Below are 20,896 nucleotides of genomic sequence, written 5' to 3'. Positions count from 1 at the left end.
CTTTATGTGTCTAGTCAAACTACCCGTACCGCTACGATCTCCAGTAAATTTATGAGCCATCAAAAACCCACAAGTTTTACACTTAGCCTTATTTTGTTCTCTTAGTTGAGTAAAAAAAAAATGCTAAACAAGAGATGTTTTGGGCCGTTTAGAAGGTTTTCTATTAAAAGTAGGGTTACTACATGAGGGGCAGGCAGGGAATCAGTTGGGTTATTAATAGGACTAGTAGGTGTATCATCTAAATCCGGTTGTGTTTCATCTAAATCATCAATTTGATAGTTTGATTAGGATAAAGAGCATTCATAACTTCCTCATTTAATTGTTGACCTGGTGCAACATCATGGCAAAATTGACTATCGAAAAATTGAAAACAAAGGTTATCACTATCAAGAATAGCAGGTGGAGGAGGACGGGTAACAGGTCTGGGTCGGGGAGCCGGGGGAAGAGTAGTAGCTTGGCGACCAGATTCACCAATTTTAGATTTTCCCTTACCCTTACCCCCAAATATTTTTTTCAAAGAAAAATCCATATTAATTATAATTATACTAAATAAAACACACAAAACTATAATATTAAAACTTAAGAGTTGGAACAAGTTTACCGAATTGACGAACAACTTCTTGAAAATTGAATATCGTTGAAGACTTGAAGACTTGAATACTTCAATTCACCAACTTCACAATTTTTCACGAAATTGCAATAATAAAGTAAGCAATTATAGAAGAAAATTAGAGAGAGATTGAGGAATTTGTGAGTAAAAATGAAAGAATGAGAGGGTATTTATAATTGAGAATAAGGAAAAAGTGTAATTATAAAAAGTTTGGGGGCCAAATGGCTATTTTTGAAAGTGCCAAACGACTAAAAATGCAGTCCAACGGCTACATTTTAAATCCTGACCGTTGGCCCTTTTAAAAAAAATAATATATTTTATAAAAAAATTAGCCATTGGGCTCGGTTGAACCGGCCCAGGCCGGCCTACCGGTCCCGGGCTAAACGGTCCGAGGCTCGCGGGCTTTTTGGCAAGGACCGACCCATTGTGGGCTTTTGGACCGCTAGAGACTTGCCCATTTGAACCAGCCCGTTTGGCCCACGGCCCCGAACCGGTCCCGTGCTGAGCCCGACCCACAATACACCCTTAATTGAGGGCAGAACCCTAAGATCTTCTATGCCTTGATTTCGTCATTCCGCTATGGCATCTATTGTGGCAACACGTGTAAAATATTCCTCGAATTCTTACAAGAAGATTGATTTTGTATTTCGAGGGAGTATTAGACTCACTCGAAACAAAAATATGAGGTAAAAAGACACTCGCTAAGTTAGAGTGTGCAATAAACTTTTGTAGACTCTTTTTCAAGTGCAATTTACAGCTTGTTTTGATGGTTGTTACCTATTGTATTGTATCATATTGTTACTTTAGATACAATGTTTGTTTTGATTGTTACTTAAATTTTATTGTATCATATCGTTAAATCCGTCGTTATGTAACGACGAAAAGTGCCACTTTATGTAACGACGGATTTGGTGTGGTGGCGTCGTTACCTTATTTTTTTTTTCTCATTTTGCCATTATTTATCATTAAATAAACATATTTTATCCTTTACCCTATTTTTTTATATAATGATTCTACTTCGTATCCTATTTTTTCTTAGTAATATTGCAAGTTTTATTCTTCATATTTTTGGTGCGTGACATTATGAAACGACGACAAACAATACAATCTATCCAAATATTATATTCATTAAATAATACAATACGATACATTATGAAACGACATGAAACAATAATCCAAACAAGCTGTTATGTTTTATTCCATAAAAAAAAAATTATCAATTTTTTAATTATCATTTTTTTAAGCAAAATACAAAATTGGCTGGTCACCAAAATTAATTGCATTTGCTAGCGCGCATTTCCCCCCCACACATACATACAAATAAAAAATGTACTTTTTGTCGGCTATTATTTTCTAAAGCGACTAAAAATATACATTGCTCAATTTCTTTGTAGATTCCCTAACCTTGGGTTTCTCAAAGAGTTTGGGCTAATAACAAGATCCAATAAACTTTAATGGGCTCTCTCGGCCCATCTCGATTTTCCGACATAAAATCACACATATATATACACCTCGGAGCGGGAAAAACATTACTCCAAAAATTTAAAAAATCTCCGCTCCTCCAGAAACAGCAACTAAACGACGTCACTTTCATCTACCCTTTCCCCAAAATTTGGGGCTTTGTAAATTCAATTGAAAAATTCCCAAATTGTAGATTTTAGGGTTCTTTTTTCACTAATGGAAGGTGGGATTTGTAGCCCCACAAGATGATAAACAGTAAAGAAAATGTGAGCGGCCGCGGCGCAGCAGATGAGGAAAATGTAAAATTTCACAGTGTTGTACAGCCACTTAGGGATTTAGAATCAAATTGGGGTGTTGATTTAGCCAAAAATCTTGAAGAATATTTGCTCAAAATTTGCTCTGGTGAAATTACTAGAGATAATTATGATGACGGTCATGTGAATTTTGCTGAAGGTTTGTAACATTTTCAGCTTTAGTGTGTGTTTGGAGCAGAAAATTAAACATTTCCATGAAAAGTTTTTATCTTTTTTTGTCTGCTACAACACTGTCCTTGTACATTATCCTCCACTTCGGTAAAATGCTCATATTTTACCCGAAAAATGATTTACCGATTATTTTCTCATGTATTCACTATCTTTATACTCTATGCTCTATTTGTATATAATCTTGTGTAGGGGCGTACCTAGTATACAAGTTACGAGTTAATTTGGTCGTAGTAATTTTGGCTTAAACCCTGTAGATGTGTTAATAAATATACTAAATTAAGTACAGATAATAGATTTTGAACTCAGTAAATTAAATGGGTTGTGGTAGAATTTTGAACATGAACCATAAAGTTCAAATCTTGGGCCCGCCTCAGATCTTGTGTCACCTACTTTATACACGGCAAAACACTGGAAAGTAACTGAAAATGTCTTTTAGTAAAATATTTTTCATGAAAACATTTTTATGGAAAATATTTTCCTATGTGCCAGATAGTCTTGATTTTTGAAAAAGGATGCGTTGGGTTTTTACTGTTCTGAAAAGGGTATTTTTGTAATTCTTTTAATGATATGTTTCGGGATTTGTAGCTGCATTGCTGCTTCAGGGGTCAGTTCAGGTGTACAGCAGGAAGGTGGAATATCTTTATTCTCTGGTATTGCATTGTTTGGAATTCATTACCAAGAAGAGGTGCTTTACAACTTTTGCTATTTGATTTTTTTGTCTTTATTTTAGTTGATTCCTTGAGTAGATTGTATAGTTTTCTCCAATTGGATAAAATTTAAGTGTTTACATAATCAGACGCTAGATTACTACTTATTCAACTTTCTCTTGTTCTGTAGATGGTTGAAACTATGTCTGGTGTTTAGTAATAGTATCTCTGCTTGCGTTCAGCAGTATTAAGGTATAGTAGCTGTACATTTTAGGCCTTCACCTTTGAGTAACGCGTAAGAAGCCTGAAATTAGACAAGGATGTCCTAATATTGCAAATTTGACACGAGCCATAGTGCAAGGTTTGCATAGATTCTTTTGCCTGGAAACTACTTCTAAAGCTTCTCTCTTGTCTTGCAAAAGTTTTGTTCTTTTTTGTGTTGTTGGTTTAACTCTAAATTTGTTCAGTGCACTAGCTTGTGAGTAGAGGTGGCAAACGGGGGGTGGGGTGGGTGGGTCAGATATGAGCAGGTCGAAACCAAGTAATTCAAAAAACAGGTTATCCGACGGATAATATGGATGTCCATATTATCTATGGCTTCTTGAATATGATCACTTTTAGGAGAATTCCTAGTCTCCCAAACTTGAGTAACCCCCAATTTGAGGCTTTACAAATGTAATAGTTAAACACATCAGTTATCCATTTGGTTGACCATTTTCTAAGTGGATAATATGGTTCTTATCCATATTCGACCCGTTTTTAAAAAGTTCGTTATCCAACCCATTTTTTAATGGATAATATGGGTGGATAACTGGTTTTTTAAAACCATTTTGCCACCTCTACCTGTGAAGATGGGTTTTGTGAACTTTTGGCCCTCTACGGAAATGATGCAGCTAAGTTAGAGAAATTCTGCAGCTTACTGTTAGATGAAAGCTTGTATCTAGTGGTTGTTTGCTGTTGCACTTTGTTGAATGAGTTTGTATAAATTAACAAGCAGTTGTTTGTACTATCTGGCCCCTGCTTGTCTTTGTCTTCACCCTAATTAAATGATAGAACTGTAATGATGTGAACACTATTCTGACAATAACAGTTAGAGCTAACATATGTTGGAGATTAATACTTTTTTCATAACCACGGTGTCCAAGCTAGCTTGCGCACCTTGACTAATTCCATGAGATATCTGCCACATCTCACCACTGACCAGCATATAGTACCGAGTAACTCTGTCCATCAAGACTTGAACAAATGGGAAGAAACCACCTAGTGTTTTTGCCTTCGGTGGGATTTGAACCTGAGATCTTATGGTTTTCAAACCACTTAATTGACCACTAGGAACACCTCTGGTTAGTTGGATTTGACTCCCGAACTGGAAGATAATCCATTGGAACATGTTGTACTGATAGTGTCCACAATGACATGTGGATGTTGACAATGTCCTGGAAACATTTCGTTAAATCAATCATCCAGAGGATGTAATTGATTACCAAAAAGTCAAGTCTCCTGATAAGCAAAACCCTCCTAACTGCTCAGGGAGCTTACAAAATCTAAGAGATCTAATGAGCTATTTACATCAAAATGGTTACTCCAAGCAAAAAGATTTAGTAAACACCTAGCTTTTAGTGTATATTTGGGAGTTGATCTTCCTTCAAAGCATCTCTGATTCCTCTCCGTCCAGAAGGTCCAGATTATATCTTCCAAGTGCTTCTGATAGACTTAACTGTAAACTGCTCCAAATGACAAAATTCCTTTAAGCTTCTCGCCCTTAAACCAAATTATTGCTAATAAAACCCATATATTTCTAGCCACTGTACAATGCACAAACAGGTGATCTACACTCTCAGTATTTCGTTCACACATATAACATCTGTTGCATAGAGGAAATCCTTTCTTCTGAAAACCATCTTGTGTTAAAATTGCACCTAATACTGCCAACCAGCTAAAGCAGGCCACTTTAGTAGGTATTTTTGTCCTCCATACATGCTTCCAAGGCCATTCTCAATGATGCTGCCTCTGCCTATCATCTCTACGTAGCAATCTTTAACTGTAAACTTCTTATTACCTCTACTCCCCCATATCATACTGTCCTTTTCCTGTATTTGCACCTTAAGTTCTTGCAGTCTTGCCCAAAATTCCAGCATCTCTTCAATTTCCCAATCATGGCATTGTCTTCTGAAAGTGACATTCCAGGTGTCATTTTCCCTAAGCTGTTCCACAGTAGCTTTAGGGTTATTAACAAAGCTGAAGACATTTGGGAATTCCTCCTTTAAGGACCTATTTCCAGTCCACTTATGAAGCCAAAAGATAGCATGCTCTCCATTGCCAACCGGTATCTGAGTGTTTTCCTTGAATTTCTGCCATATTTTACTGATGTGTTTCCAAGACCCTATTGCATGAGTAGTAGAAGTTATTCTAAAGTGCGGGTGCCAATGTGTATCTGCTCCAAGCTTAACTTTTACAACTCTTCTCCATAAAGCCCTCTCCTCATTGTTGTACCTCCACAACCACTTCATCAATAGACTTTTATTATGTATCTGTAAATTGCTGATGCCCATTCCTCCCATTTCCTTAGGCATAGTGACTCACCAAGTGAAATTTATGCTGATCACTGTTGCCCTCCCACAAAAATCTTCTCCTTTTCTAAATCCAACTGTGACAACACCTTGCCTGGAATAGGGAATAGAGACATAAAATATGTTGGAATACTATCCAACACACTATTAATCAATGTAACTCTCCCCCACGAGATAGGTATTGTGTCTGCCAGGTATCTAGCCTCTTCTCAAATTTTCAGCTACTCACTGCCACATTGTAGTGTTCTTATATCTGGTACCCAGATGCAACCCAAGATATGTAGTAGGGAGCGAGCCTATGTTGCAACCCAAAACGTATGCTATACCTTGCATGTTATCCACTGTATTGACTGGATACATAACTGATTTATGAAGATTAATGTGCAGTCCAGAAATAGTCTCAAATATAATAAGTAGCAACTTGGGATATCTCAGCTGCCTACCCTCAGCACCACTGAAGACCAAAGTGTCATCAGCAAAAAGAATATGTGACACTGTGATTACGTCCCCTGTCCTTTTGCCAACACTGAATCCCTTTATCCATTGATATTGAACTGCCTTTTCAAAGTTAAATACTACTTGTAAATTTTAGCTATATAAGCATGGTGAGCAAGGGCCTTTACACTGTCAATGATTTCTGATTGACCAGGGGATTTAGTAGGGAGGTAGTTATCCTCTTTCTTTTTGAAAAGCAACTTGTTTGGTCGTGTCATCGCGGCCTTATGGTTAAGGTGGGTGATCGCTGCTTCAAGCAATGATTTAATACCTTGGTTAACATACTGTAGAGTATGGTGCTCTGCTTCACACTTTCTTATTTTCGTTCCACAATGTACTGGAGCTAAATGAGTCTAGTAGGTGTCACACAAATTTGTGCCTTGACTATTTCTACTGTTGAAGGTGCTGTATTTGCTTGAGATGAAAGGGAGAGGGATTATTGGAAAGAGTCTAGTTGGCATATTTATTAAACATATGTTATTTGGAATGAAGGTTAAACAAGGTATACTCCCTGACCCTGAGTACTAATCTTTGCCAATTTAAAAGTTATTTTTCTCATTTTATCCAACAAAAATCTTCTCATGAATATTATATCGGTCATGAGATTCTTATTATGTAGCTACTTATAAAGGATAGATTCTTATTTCTTCTGCAATCAAGCCTTTTACTAACATTGCGTATTTGCTTGTTCTGACGAATGGAAGTAAGTAATTCATATTAACTGGCTGTTGATACATTTTTCATTGCTATCAATATTGCAGTGCACCAAATAATACTAATTCAGTTCTTACTATTGCTAATCATCATAACCCAATAATGTTACATACTGAGATTCTCCATTTCCTGTCAAATCAGTGAACCAGATCTACCAGCAAGTGTATCAGCCCAAGCAGATGAAAACGGGTTGCCTGCTGCCGATAATGAAGAGAATGATCCATACTGGGTTTCAGAGGAAACCTCAGGTAGCATCCTTACGCGTCTGTTAATTTTGTAAGTTTCCTAGACTTCAAATAACCTGATTTATATTGTTCTTTTTGCAGTGGAAACAAAGAACATGTTGGATAATTCGACATGCAGGGATTCTTCATTTACCCAGTTTGTGAAGGCCCCTGCAAATCTGGTCGTGCGCGAGGCTGACTGCTTGGATGTTACTGGAGATGCTGGAGAACTAGAGTCTTACCTGGTATGTTAATGTTTTTTTTGTGTTCAATTTCAGTATGTTTGCAGTTATTTTGATTAGTTCTATTAATACTTGCAGCTAGCCACGTGTGATCTTTACCGAGATTTTATTCTGTTGGACGCATGCGATGCCGTAACAGTGGATGAGTTTATGAATAATGAGAATATAGCTGGAAAGGGGCTGAACAATAGCTGCATTGCAGAGGGCCGTTCTTTGGACTCCAAGTGCCACAAGAGCTTTTCCTCTCCCACAAGACGTTTTGAGGGAACTGGCAATAAGTCTTCAGCTCAAAAGAATCAGGATGCTAATTTATATCAGTCTCCAGTGTTTCATGAGTTTGGTCCAGGCAATTTTAACAATGATCACTTCGCATCTGATATGCCTGATAACATTGATGATGCACATCGATTTGAAGATGGATATTCGGAACCTAGAGATTCAGACGACTCAGATGATGAAGACCCATGGAATCCGTTGAACCCGCATGAACCTGGCACTTTGAAAGTAAAACCATACAAAAAAGGTTTCTTAACCTTCCTTCTCTTTATTCCTTCTGTATGCTAGCATTTTTATTATCTAATGTAGATTTCATGCTTTCAAGCAGTTAAATCTAATAGAAGGCAGGGTGCGTTATCCAAAAAAGGTTCATCTTTGGCTACAGAATTTCCAGTTGCGAGATTACATGGTACCACTGGCGCAGACCTCAACGACCTGTGGGAAAGAAAATGTTGTGCCATGAAAAAACAAGGCGACTCGCAATCTCCTCCACCATATGAGAAGGTTTTATTTATTGATAGTTTATTGTACCTTCTTTTGTGTGTCTGAATTGTTTCATTGTGTGAAGCTTCTGTTTGCAGCTACGGGAATCACTTCTTCATGGGGAGAACAACGATTATGATGTTTTGAATAGTCCAACGGAAAAAAATGAAAATGATTACTATGATAGTGCAGATCACGATTTTGGGCCTTCTGGCTTTGACATGCCAGAAAATGCAGACATGAACAGCGATGCAACTCCATTTGGTGAAAAGGTTGGTAAACTAGATATGGATGTTTTCCCTTACATTAATGATTATGTTTCTCTGAAGCTGGTTCAATCTGGCTTGGGCGAGTTACAATGCTAATATATTTTGTTTTTGCAGCATGATAAATGTAGTCCATTTTTTGACAGTGAAGCTCATGAAGATTCGAATGCTCATGCCAACCTTGAAGATCTTTGTCGCTCCCACTTGGTAAGAATATAAATCATAATCTTCATTCTTCATACAGTTATGGATTTTGGTATATGTCGGGGATGTTTTATTCATGCTCATGAACTGGCACTGGCCTTTTTTTCTTTCCTAAATGGCATTAGAAGGGGTTTCTCTAACGTGGACTCTCGGCAAACTTATCTGTTGCTTAGATTTTGTTAGTCTTCCACGATTGTTTTGGTGACCTTTTTTCTATTTATAGGATTCTCTTCTTGCTAGCTTTGCTGAAAGTGAAAAGCAGAGTGAATTGGCTGCTCGGGTTTCAACGTGGAAACAGAGAATTGAGCTTAACTTGGAGGAACAAGTTCGTTTGCAATTCCTAATATCTCCTCTCTTTTTTCCTTTTGTTACCTGTCAAGTTTAGATTTTTTATCGTGCTAGTGTTTACCCACAGGACTCACATCCCCCCTTTGACATTCATGAATATGGGGCTAGGATTTTGTGCAAGTTATCCCTGGAAGAAAATGGTCAAAGCACCAAGTCTTTTTCTGATGTTGTTACGGGTCAAGAGAAGCATGATATTGCTCGAACATTTTCTGCGCTTCTGCAATTGGTAAAAACCCTATCTATATGAGTTTTAGTGACATTGTTACCTACCTTGGAAGATAGAAGTACTATGATTCTTTCTTTTCCGTTGAAATTTTATCTACGAGCAAAGCAGTACTCACCTCTCTGTTTCCCTTTGTTAAAACAATAGGTAAACAACGGAGATGTTGGTTTGGAAAGAGGTGGAATACGTGAGTCCACTTGTTACACAGCTGCAAATCCCTTCTATGTCCGACTCCTTAAGAATGATAATGGTAGGGAGAAAATTCAAATTCGATCATCAAAAAAGAGAGCAAAATCTCCAATACCAAATCAGGGCTTTAGAAAGGAAAAAAACAAAGGTAAAGAAATTCAGGCTGCTTTTGGTTCCTCACCTTCAGAACCCAATTCAGCTTGCGGATTTGCCCTGAAGCTGGGAAAGGTTAATGGAACTCGTTGCACGCCTGAAGGTAAGAAAAGAAGGAAATCCAGATTAGTCGTACCACCAGATATACGTACTGCATTGTGATATACATTTTGCTCTAGTTAACAAGTAAGCCTCTCCTCTCTCACTATTTGCACTCACTATGCCCATTGTATGTGAGAGACTCGAGGTAGTAGTTCTATTTAAATGTAGTAAAACAGAAGATTAACCCCACCACAACCACTGTAATTCTTATCAGAAACCAACAACCTGTTGGCTGCAGAAATTTGTAAGATGTGTTTATTCTTAACTTAATTAGGACTTAGTGTAGTACTTAGCAAGGAGGATGTAACAATATTTTGACATAGGCAGAGCTTACTCTTCATTAGTCTCTTCTGTAGACAAACATGTTAATAAATGACTGCCTTTAGTGTTTCAAGTGTATATATTTGTTTGTTGAGCTACTACATTAAACTAGTAAATGTAGCTAGGCTTTGACAGTTAGTTTGTTTTTGACATGGTAAGGTTCACATCTTGAAGATTGTGTAATTGAAAATTATAATGTGAAACAGCAACTGAAGATTTTGTGGTCAATTTCAAGCTTTAATATAACCAAATAAATTAGCTCTCAAATTGGATGTTAGATGATCTTTTGATTTCAAAGAAAGAAAGGCATTATAAAGTTGTCATGGTCTGTCGAAAACAGCCTCTCTACCTGCACAAGGTAGGAGATGTTATCTTTTCCAGACCTTACTTTTGGAATTACATTGGGTTTGTTGTTGTAAAGGCATTATGAAGTTCACTTTTGTTTTAAATTTGACGCTCGATTTTGAAGTAAATGTGACGTTTACTATTATTTCTTTTGAAACTCGTTTGCGATAATGTTTGCTTGACAATATTAAGTAAGAGAAGATTGACGATATTTTGTAATCAACCAATTTTTATTTTTATTTTTATTTTTTATTTTCCAGTGAATACTCCAGCAGAACCAGACTCCAAATAAAGACAAACAAAAAAAATGTTAGTATGATGATAGGATTCATTTCTCCTTCGTATTATGTTTATTACCGAAATAAAGTTGATGTCAAACAATTGCTAGTGGCCGCAAGGATCCAAAGCAATAAGCGGTGAGGAGTGATGGTGTTATTCGTATTGCTCTTGCTGTTAGTAGGGCTGTCTTATGGGTCGGGTTGGCCCGAAACTGGCCTGACCCAATTTGAGACCGAGACGAGACTAAATCGATACATGATCGTTAAAGGGAAGGCGCGCTCATGCATGGGTGGGCGGTCCTAGTGGATCGGCCCGAATAGTTCGATCCTGGCTCAAGATGAACGGGGAAGTCAGACGGGCTGGTGCAATTGCTTAACACATGTAAGTTGGAGGAGAAGTGACGTTTTCAGTGGTGGTGGACGGTGAGTAACGCATAACTACCTATCCTTGGAAAGGAAACAATTGCAAATACCCCATAGGCTCAGGAGCAAAAGGAGGAATCCGCTTGAGGCGGGACACGTGCAGGGGCGGATGCAACTAATTAGTACAAGGTTCATTTGAACCCGGTACTTTCAATGCTTTGTATAAATTTGTATGTAAAAATTTATTAAAATTGTTATAAATAGTAGATATGAACCCATAACTTAAAAAATATAATATGTTTAATGCTAAAAATCTAAAAAATTGAACCCATAGAGTATAAATCTTGGATCCACCTCTGAACTCATGTCTAATTAGCTAGTTGGTAAGACAATAGCTTACCGGCCCATTAGAGGACACTTGCAGGCCCCTCAGACCTGTGTTGGCAACCCACTAAACCCACTTAAAGCCCCCCTAACACGGCCCTCTAGGCCCATTAAATTTGACATAACCTTCGATTCTTGTAACTATGTTTTTCTTTCTAACTTCTTATGTACTTTTTTGCTTTACTTCATCCAATTTTTTTAATACTTTTTTTCAAGTGGGGCAAACGACGCCCTCTACTTCTGCTTATAACTAAAGGTGAATAACCGGCATTACCAACAAATAGATAGCCGTGCTCCTTTGAGCTGAAAAACGTATCGGCTGTTTGGGTCGCTGTTTGAACAAAAAGTTTAAGACTCTTTTGCCAACTTCAATTATCAATACTAAAGAAGGTAAATCTTAGCCAATCACAATTAATTTTAGATCCAACATATACAACGAGAAATAACTGTTCTTACATCAAACACGAGAGAAGAGCTTACATCTGAAGCCAAAGAGAATTGTAAATGAAGGAGTAACGAGGAAAAAGTGAAGTAACTGTTCATCCGCGAGAGATTCTTTTTCCCCTTCTTATTTTCTTGTTCTTCCTCCCCTGTCTGTTTTTCTTCCTTTTCTTGAAAAGTCCCCCTTTTATTTGTGCTTACCCACACACATATATATAGTTCCTAGAACTTCTATTCAATGGTCTTTGACCAACATGCTTTCCTGCGGCTGTCCCTTTCGTCATCACTCGAACACAATATTGACTTGACATATGCTTTCGATGATTTGACCCCGAGGTCGACCGAGGTGTTCTTTGCTATTTCGCCACCTGGTCGGGATCCTAGCTTGGTCTACCACTACGGTAAGATTTTGACCCATACAGTTAGTCACCCGTCGAAGTCGTCTCTTAGCGGGTTCGACGGGCGAACTCTATCGATTCGAAAGTTAGGAGAAATATGAGTGTTTACTCCTTGAGCGAGGTTTTTAAATCAAGGCGATGGCGTGACACTTCAATGATACCTTTGGACCATCACATCCATTCGGTGTTGAACTGTTGTGCTGATTCAAATCGTCGTTTGTAGTCATTGTCATTATGACACACGTTCCCTGTGGATTGAACTGTTTCTTATGTCCTATCAGTTTTGATTGGCGACTTTCTGGTTTCCTGCTCGGGGCATTTATGTTCCTATAGGGGAAAACACCATTCTATTGCCACACTCTTCGATCTATCAAAGGAGTTTTGCGAGTCTTTACCTTCTCCGATACTTCAGATTTTTAATTCACTCTCCTGTTAGTCGGAAATTGACGTCACCGTCTTCCCTCTTACTTCTCCCTGCTCATTCACTCTGTTCAATCGAGATAAATGGCTGGTACTTCTTCCCGCGCTGACAGACTTGCCGAAGTTCCAGTGCCGAAAAACGATGCTCTTGCTCTCGGAGAAGTGGAGGTGGCAGAGGATGAGGGGGTTCCAACAACGACCGAAATATTACCCCATCTGGAGAAGACATGGACCAATTTTAATAGCCCTGTCGGAGAGGAACCGGAGCCTGTTCCCTCTATTATGGATGAAGCGGCGATTGCGGAGCTTAAGACCAAATGGGTGATTCCGCACTATGTTGAGATGTTGCCGGCGGTGGGAGATGATATTGTACATTTTGACCGCCCAGGATATTGTGCGTTCTACGCATACCCTTTTATTGTCGAGTATACGCTTCCTCTCCCTTCCTTGGTGGTAGTTTTCTGCCGTTTCAACAAAGTATGCCCGACTCAACTTTCGCCGTACGTATACAAGCTATTCCTCATACTGCTCAAGTTCGCGGAGCTTGCTGGTCGGGAGATCACTCGGGGGCATATGCTCAACATTTTTGCCCCTCAACTTATTCGAGGCACGATGATCCACATGCACCATCGAGGAACGAAAAGTTTGGTGGTGAAGATGGACGATAGAGCCAATCGTCATTTCTGGGAAAGCTACTTTTATGTGCGGACCGAGCACCTTGTCACGAACTTGGCAGGGTTCCCTGAGAGGTGAAACTTCACACGTAAGTTTTTGTATCTCCTGTCGAAGTGTTGGTCTACCGTTTTTCTTTGGGTAGTATTGTTAAATCGTTTTTACTTTTGCAGCCGAGAGAATACCTCTTACGCCTGTTGGCGATATCTGCGAATGGATGAATGCCATTCTTCCCCATACGGTGGGGGTTTGCGAATAGGCGTCCTTTTATGATAAATACAGGTGTAAGCCTCTTACTGGTAAGTCGACTTGCCGCAACTTCTCTATTTTTCGCCTTGCAATTTGACCTCGTTGCTTACACAACCATTACCGTTAACAGGGAGAGTGCGAAGGACGAGGGCTCCTTCGCTTGCATTCTGTCAACCGATGTCTTCTGCTCGGCCTGTACCGAGGTCTGCTGCCCGACCTATAGCGAGGGCTACTCAAGTTGAACCTACGACCGGAGCCGTGTGCATAGAAACTGTTCCCCAATATGAGACTCTGGCTCCTACTGTCCACTCAACGGGTGAGTCTTCCCGTGCTGAGGAAGGGGAGGGTCCGTCGAAGAGATGGCGAGTGGAGTCCGAAATGGCTTCTACAGCCGCAGTATATTCAGAGGGCAACCTTCACCTAACAGTGTTTGGAATGGGTGGTGATGCTAACTCTGCCGCAGAGGTAAACCCAGCGATCGAGACCAACCCGACGGTAGAGGCTTCAATTGCTGTGATTTATCAACAGGCTACTGTGACGGGAAGTCGGGGTCCCTAGGCCGCTGTTGCCAATTTGGGCGGGCCTTCGTCTTCCGGATCGAGTCGTCAGCCGCAGAGAGGGGAAAGGGTGTCGTGGTAGACGACTACGAGTCAGAATCCGATCTTGATTCTAATGATGTTAGAGTGTTCGAGAAGGGCCTTACCCGCACGGTGGTAAGAGCGGGAGGTCCGTCCCGTATACTTGAGATTCCGTCGGAGATTAACCTTTTGTGGGACACAGAAGACTTGGTACCGCAGTTTGACTTTTTGTGCTCTGCCGTAGAGTGTGAGGCTCTTTGGGACGTCCTTGACATTGATTTGATGCATGAAGTGGCCGCTATAGGCTTGATGGTAAGTTTCTCCTCTTCTTTCTTTCGTGTTCCTTTTGTTTTTGGTGACCTTGGACTTTACCGACTCTTTTCTTCCTTTTTGGGCTTTCAGTCGTACATGCTGGAGATTGAAAGTGCTCGCAGGGCCGACACTCGAGCCAAATTTTTTCTAATGATGTTGGCGAAGTATCAGCGCTACCACAACAAGTCCCATGAAATGCACAAACGGCTCAGGGAGAATGCCGGTAGTCAATCTCTCGAGGAGGAACTGGAGAAGAGGGATTAGGAGCTGATGCATTCTATTCGCAGGAATATCGAGCTCTAGGAGCTCTTCGTGTAAAGAACGAAGAACTTGAGTTGGGAAAAGGGGTCACCGCAAAGTGTGAGCATCTTCAGGCGAAGGTGCTGTCGTTGCAGTCCGAGTTGGATCAAAATGCCATCAGTGTTGATGCTTTGAGTGTAGAGTGGATGGGGAAATTAACGGAGCTGGAGAGGAAGGTCTCCAAGTTGGAGAGTGCCGAGAGTGCTTGGGTGTCGGCTTCAACGAGAGTTGTGGCGTTGGAGGACACTATGCGTCCTTCAATCTGAGAAGGAGTCTGAGAGGGCGACGGCTATGCTGAGGGAGGTGATAACTAGGGATTATGGTTCATTTTACACTCCTTCTTACTTGCGTTTTGATTAAAAATGTGTACAAAATAGTTCCAAAGGCTTACATGTTGTACTTGTTTGCAGGATTTGGTAAAAAAGGTGACAACTAGTCAAAACCAGCTAAAAAAGGAGTGAAACATGCACAAGTACCAAGAACAAGTCCAAGCACAGTGCAACAGGTCCACTGCGGCCGCATTCCATTTGGTGTGGTCCGCAGTGAAGAGATTCTGAGAGTGTAAATTTTGGAAAATCAAGCATTGCAGCCTCAAAGCATTTTGTGCGGAACGCAATGGCCTTACTGCGGCCGCACTCAATATTGTGCAATACTCAAAGAAGGAGTTAAGAGAGTTGGGACTTTGGACAATCAATGCCAATGTGGTCCATGGTCCTTTTTGTGCGGATCACAACAGAAGCCACCGCGGTCGCGGTGCATTTTTTGCGGCCCGTGGTGGCCAAGTTTAGAGAGTAAAGTTTAAAGCCAAGAAGCCTCACTGCGGCCGCACTCGATTTTTTGCGGACCGCACTATCCCCGCAGGGGTATTTTTGTCCAGAAAATTCGGCCAAGTATAAATAGTTTCTTTTTCCATTTTTCGGTCATCGGTTGTAATCTAACGTTCAGCTGCGCTTGTGAACAAGGTTTCTTAACCATTTTGAGTAATTTTAGAGTAGTTTTTATCATTGAGTCTTCAAGTATTAGCTTGCAATTAAATCTTATGGGTTTTTCTTCATCTATTTCCATATTTTCTTCTATTATCGTGAGTAGCTAGACCCATTAGCTAGGGTTGTGACTCAACCTAGTGTGGGTATTTGATGGGTCTTAAGTTTTAAGGCTTGAATGTCTATGGGTGTTTGATATTTGGACTAATTTGTGTTTTCCATGTTGAATTAGTGGTTGCAAACACTAATTTGTGCCTATTTGACTTGGGTTCTTCTTGAGAAAGAGAACTTGAGTCTAGGAAAATTAGTCCAACAAGGAATTTGGGTGTATTCAAGAGATTGATAGCCCCAATTAAAGGGTTAAACCTAGAGACAGTAATACCCGACTTGAACCTAAATTGCTTGCACAAATTATCATACCCAATTGGTCTTGAGAAAGTTAATTAGGGAAAAATCACTCAAACTACCGAGAGGTATAGAGTGAGAAGTTTAGTGCATTGGTTATATCGTAATCCCAACATGACAACCTTGCCTTAGACTCGAGAACCCGTCAAGTATCCACTTAGGAGAAAGTCACTTCCCTAGTGCCTTCTTAACTATTTAAACAACCTTTCAAGTATCTTACTGTTAGCTTAATTTAGAATCTTATTAGCATAATATTAGAAGTAATCAAAAGACCAACTATGATTAGAAGTGCAATTAAGAGAAATTATGCATCCCTAATTTAGATAGGAACCCAATTCCCATTTCTAGCTCCCTGTGGAAATCGATCCCGACCATTCTGGTAAAAGCTACTTAGACCACTTTCGCTACTTTGTAGTGGTGCAGGGTTGGCTCCGATCACTTTTTGGCGCCGTTGCCGGGGAGCTAACGGTTTTGGCTATCTATCTAAATAGTTTTGTGTATTGTTCTTCTTTCCTTCTGTTTTACTAATTTGTGGGTGTCACAACTTCAGATAGAAAGATAGCAGCAAACAACGCACCTATTGGAGATCATCCGCCGGGGGAGGAGGTAGATGACAACATTGATGATGAGGTTCCTATTGTACCTCAAGGACAAAGGAGAGGCTGCCAGGCCAGTGATAATATTCCAGACCTTCCCTCGCAACCTCCAAGAGTGGCTCCTCGAGTGCTTCCCAACCAAGGATATGCTAGTGCAGTTGTCCCACCCCGGATCTGGGCGGGAAATTTTCAAATTACAAATGTGATGTTGACATTGCTGGAGCAGCGTGGGTATTTCACAGCTGCTGCTAATCAGAATGCTTACAAACATCTCAAGGATTTTGTGGATACTTTTTGGGGGAGCAAACAAACTAATGTGTCGGAGGATGCACTTCGGTTGAGACTATTCCCTTTCTCACTTAGAGGGAAGGCATTGGATTAGCTTGAGAGACTTCTCAACCATTCCATCACTACTTGGGATGAATTGGCGGATAAGTTCATTGTAAAGTTTTTCTTACCGGGGCACATGGCAGCATTGAGAGATGAGATCTTAGCTTTCAAGCTGGAGTCCACCGAACCATTACATGAGATTTGGGAGCGATGTAGAACCATGGTAAAGGAATGTCCCAACAATGATATGACTGAGGCAATGATCCAACAGACTTTCTACTGGGGCATTAACACAACAAATTAATGTATAGTGAACCAACTTGCTAGGGGTAATTTCATGAAGCTGTCTTATGATGAGGCTTGTGACATTCTTGATGAGATGGCTGACACGTCCTCCACTTGGCAAAGTAGAGCCAATGTGCCCCAGGGTGACCCCACGGTCACTCACTTGCCCAAAGAGCTACATGACCATGGGCAGGCTATAGCAGAGCTGGCAACAACAATGAACCAACTAGCAAAGGCACAATTACAACAGGTTCAAAATCCGCACCAAGTAAATGCTATGGATGGTGTCAATATGCTAGTGAACAAAAGAAGACAAAGAGGTCAACAGAACCAAGGGAGTTCGGATCAATTTGACAATGATTGTAGTGGATTCCAAGATGATGGTTATGATGGGCAGAATGAAGAAGTGCAATATGTGAATAATTATCAGGGCCAAAGGGGCGATTCTTCCAACCAACAACAATGGAGACCCCAGGGCAATTGGGGCAATCAACAACAACAAGGGAATAGTAATTGGGGGAACAACAACCAAAATTCCAATTGGGACAACAATAATCAAAACAATCAGGGTAATTGGAATGACAACAACAACAATTGGGGTGGTAACAACAATCAGGGAGGTTGGAACAATGACAATCAGGGAAATCGGGGGCAAGGCTTTCAAAGGCCCCCAATATATCAACAACCGAACAATCCACCCCGATTTCCATCACAAGGTCCTAGTTCTTCCAACAATGAAATAGGGAGAATTGAAATGATGTTTGAACAGATGATGAAAAAGAATGCGGACTCTGATGCTCAGTTGGCTTCCTACAATACTTCAATCAGGAACTTGGAGGTTCAATTAGGCCAAATCTCACAATTCTTGAATACTCGCCGTAAGAGGGCTCTACCAAGTGATACGGTAGTTAACCCGAAGGGTGGGAACAATCATGTTTTGACGGTAACTACAAGAAGTGGACAAGGCGGTGATGTGAATGCCTCTAAATAAAAATAAATTTTGAGTGATGAAGTTAAGTTGCAAGAAGATGAGATTCTTTTGGTGGTTGAAAATGTGATTCATGAGAACGTGAATGAGGAAGTGAGGATTGATATTCAAGATGCCGAGGTGGAGACTCAGAATGACGTGAACCCGTCTAGGGAACACGTAATATACATGCCGGAAATGATTGTGCCTAAAGCCAAGGCTCCTTTGCCAAGGCCACCTCCACCTTATCCTCAAAGGCTCGCGAAGCAGAAAATAAGAATCAGTTCAAAAAGTTTATTGACATGATGCAGAGCTTATCCATTAATGTGCCTTTGGTGGAGGCTCTAGAGTAAATTTCGGGCTATGCTAAATTCATGAACGACTTGGTGACAAAGAAAAGATCTATGTTTTGCGAAACTATCAAGATGACCCACCAAGTTAGTGCAATAGTACATTCGATGACCCCGAAGCTAGAAGATCCCGATGTTTTCACTATTCCTTGCACCATTGGGAGTGCGGACTTTGCAAAAGCTCTATGTGATTTGGGGGCAAGTATCAACTTGATTCCCTACTCAGTTTTCAAGACTTTGGGTATTGGGCAACCGAGGCCGACTTCCATGAAATTGCAAATGACGGATAGAACTATGAAGAGACCATTGGGTATTATTGATGATGTTCTTGTCCGGGTGGACAAATTTATCTTGCCAGCTGATTTTGTGAACTTGGATTGTGAGGTAGATTATGAAGTTCCAATCATATTGGGACGACCTTTCCTTGCTACTGGGAAGGCCTTAGTTGATGTGGAAGTAGGGGAACTCACCTTCCGGGTGGGTGATGAAAAAGTGGTCTTTCATGTGTGCAAGTCAATGAAGCAGCCTAACAGTTCTGAGGTGTGCTCTTTTGTGGACCTTGTCACGACAATAATAGTTGATGATACCAGTGCAATGATCAATGTGGAGGATCCTTTAGAGGCAGTATTGTTGAATCTTGATGTAAATGAGGATGAAGGCAGAGTGGAGTGCGTGAATGCTTTACATGGAATGGGCTCTTACTCTTATGATCCTATGAAACTCTCTTTGGATCTTGAAAACAGGAAGGCTCCACCAAGAAAACCTTCAATCTAGGAACCTCCGGTGTTGGAGTTGAAACCGTTGCCTCCACACCTCAGGTATAAGTTCTTAGGCCCTAGTTCAACTTTGCCTGTTATTCTTTTTTCTTGTCTTACTAACATGCAGGTTGATGCCACATTGGCGGTGCTTCAAAAGCGGAAGAAGACAATTGGATGGACCTTAGCTAATATTCGGGGGATAAGCCCCGCATTTTGTATGCACAAGATTATTCTGGAAGATGATGCAAAGCCCTCTTTGGAACATCAAAGGAGGTTGAATGAGGCAATGCAAGAAGTTGTGAAAAAGGAGGTGATCAAGTGGTTGGATGCCGAGGTTGTGTACCCCATCTCTGATAGCTCCTGGACTTCGCCGGTACAATGCGTGCCGAAGAAGGGTGGCATGACCGTGGTTGCAAATTCGCAAAATGAGTTGATTCCTACCAGGACCGTCACCAGGTGGAGGGTATACATAGACTACCGCAAGTTGAATAAAATGACCCGCAAGGATCACTTTCCATTGTCTTTTCTTGATCAGATGTTAGATCGACTTGCTAGGCATGCCTTCTACTGTTTCTTGGATGGGTATTTTGGATACAACCAAATCTTGATTGCTCTGAAAGATTAGGAGAATACCACATTCACTTGTCCATATGGCACCTTTGCATTTTCTAGGATGCCTTTCGGGTTGTGCAATGCACCGGCTACATTCCAGCGGTGTATGATGGCCATTTTCACCGACATGGTGGAAGATATTTTGGAGGTGTTCATGGACGACTTTAGTGTTGTAGGTGATTCGTTTGATGAATGTTTGAAAAATCTTGATAGGGTGTTGGCCCGTTGTGAATAAACCAATCTTATTCTTAATTGGGAGAAATGCCACTTCATGGTGGAAGAGGGCATAGTTATTGGGCATAAAATTTCAAAGCATGGTATAAAAGTGGACAAAGCAAAAATTGATGTGATTTCAGGGCTCCCTCCTCCTACCTCTGTCAAGGGTGTTAGAAGTTTTCTTGGGCATGCGCGGTTCTACCGGAGATTTATCAAAGACTTTTCGAAGGTAGTGAATCCCCTATGTAAGTTATTGGAAAAAGATGCCAAGTTTGTGTTCAGTGAGAGATGTATGCAAGCCTTTGAACTTCTCAAGTACAAGTTGACCACCACTCCTATTATTATCGCACCCAATTGGAGCTTGCCTTTTGAGCTCATGTGTGATGTGAGCGATGTTGCGGTTGGGGCAGTTTTGGGTCAAAGAGTGAACAAAATATTTCATCCGGTGTACTATACGAGCAAGACAATGAATGATGCTCAAGTGAACTACACGGTGACTGAAAAAGAGCTTTTGGCTATTGTGTTCGCGATGGAGAAATTTCGGCCATATCTCATGGGTGCCAAGGTCATAGTTCATATCGATCATGCCGCACTCCGGTACTTGATGACGAAGAAGGATTCCAAAGCTAGACTGATGCGAT

The 20,896-nt window shown here is 40.6% G+C and overlaps 1 protein-coding gene across 1 annotated transcript; it reads left to right on the top strand.

Annotated features, from left to right (window-relative positions):
• The first annotated feature begins 2,141 nt into the window (after positions 1-2,141).
• On the top strand, positions 2,142-10,093 carry LOC104224536 (condensin-2 complex subunit H2-like). The gene is made up of 11 exons (XM_009776219.2): positions 2,142-2,524; positions 3,142-3,241; positions 7,124-7,230; positions 7,309-7,451; positions 7,527-7,971; positions 8,053-8,228; positions 8,306-8,479; positions 8,591-8,680; positions 8,901-9,002; positions 9,093-9,251; positions 9,396-10,093. Exons 1-11 carry the CDS (start codon positions 2,317-2,319, stop codon positions 9,750-9,752), a joined length of 2,061 nt encoding a protein of 686 aa, XP_009774521.1. The 5' UTR covers positions 2,142-2,316; the 3' UTR covers positions 9,753-10,093.
• The last annotated feature ends 10,803 nt before the right edge of the window (positions 10,094-20,896 follow it).

The sequence above is a fragment of the Nicotiana sylvestris genome, chromosome 10, assembly GCF_000393655.2.
Source record: "Nicotiana sylvestris chromosome 10, ASM39365v2, whole genome shotgun sequence".
Taxonomy (NCBI): domain Eukaryota; kingdom Viridiplantae; phylum Streptophyta; class Magnoliopsida; order Solanales; family Solanaceae; genus Nicotiana; species Nicotiana sylvestris.
The sequence above is the reverse complement of the archived record's forward strand: the minus strand, read 5'-3'. Positions and strand labels throughout refer to the sequence as shown.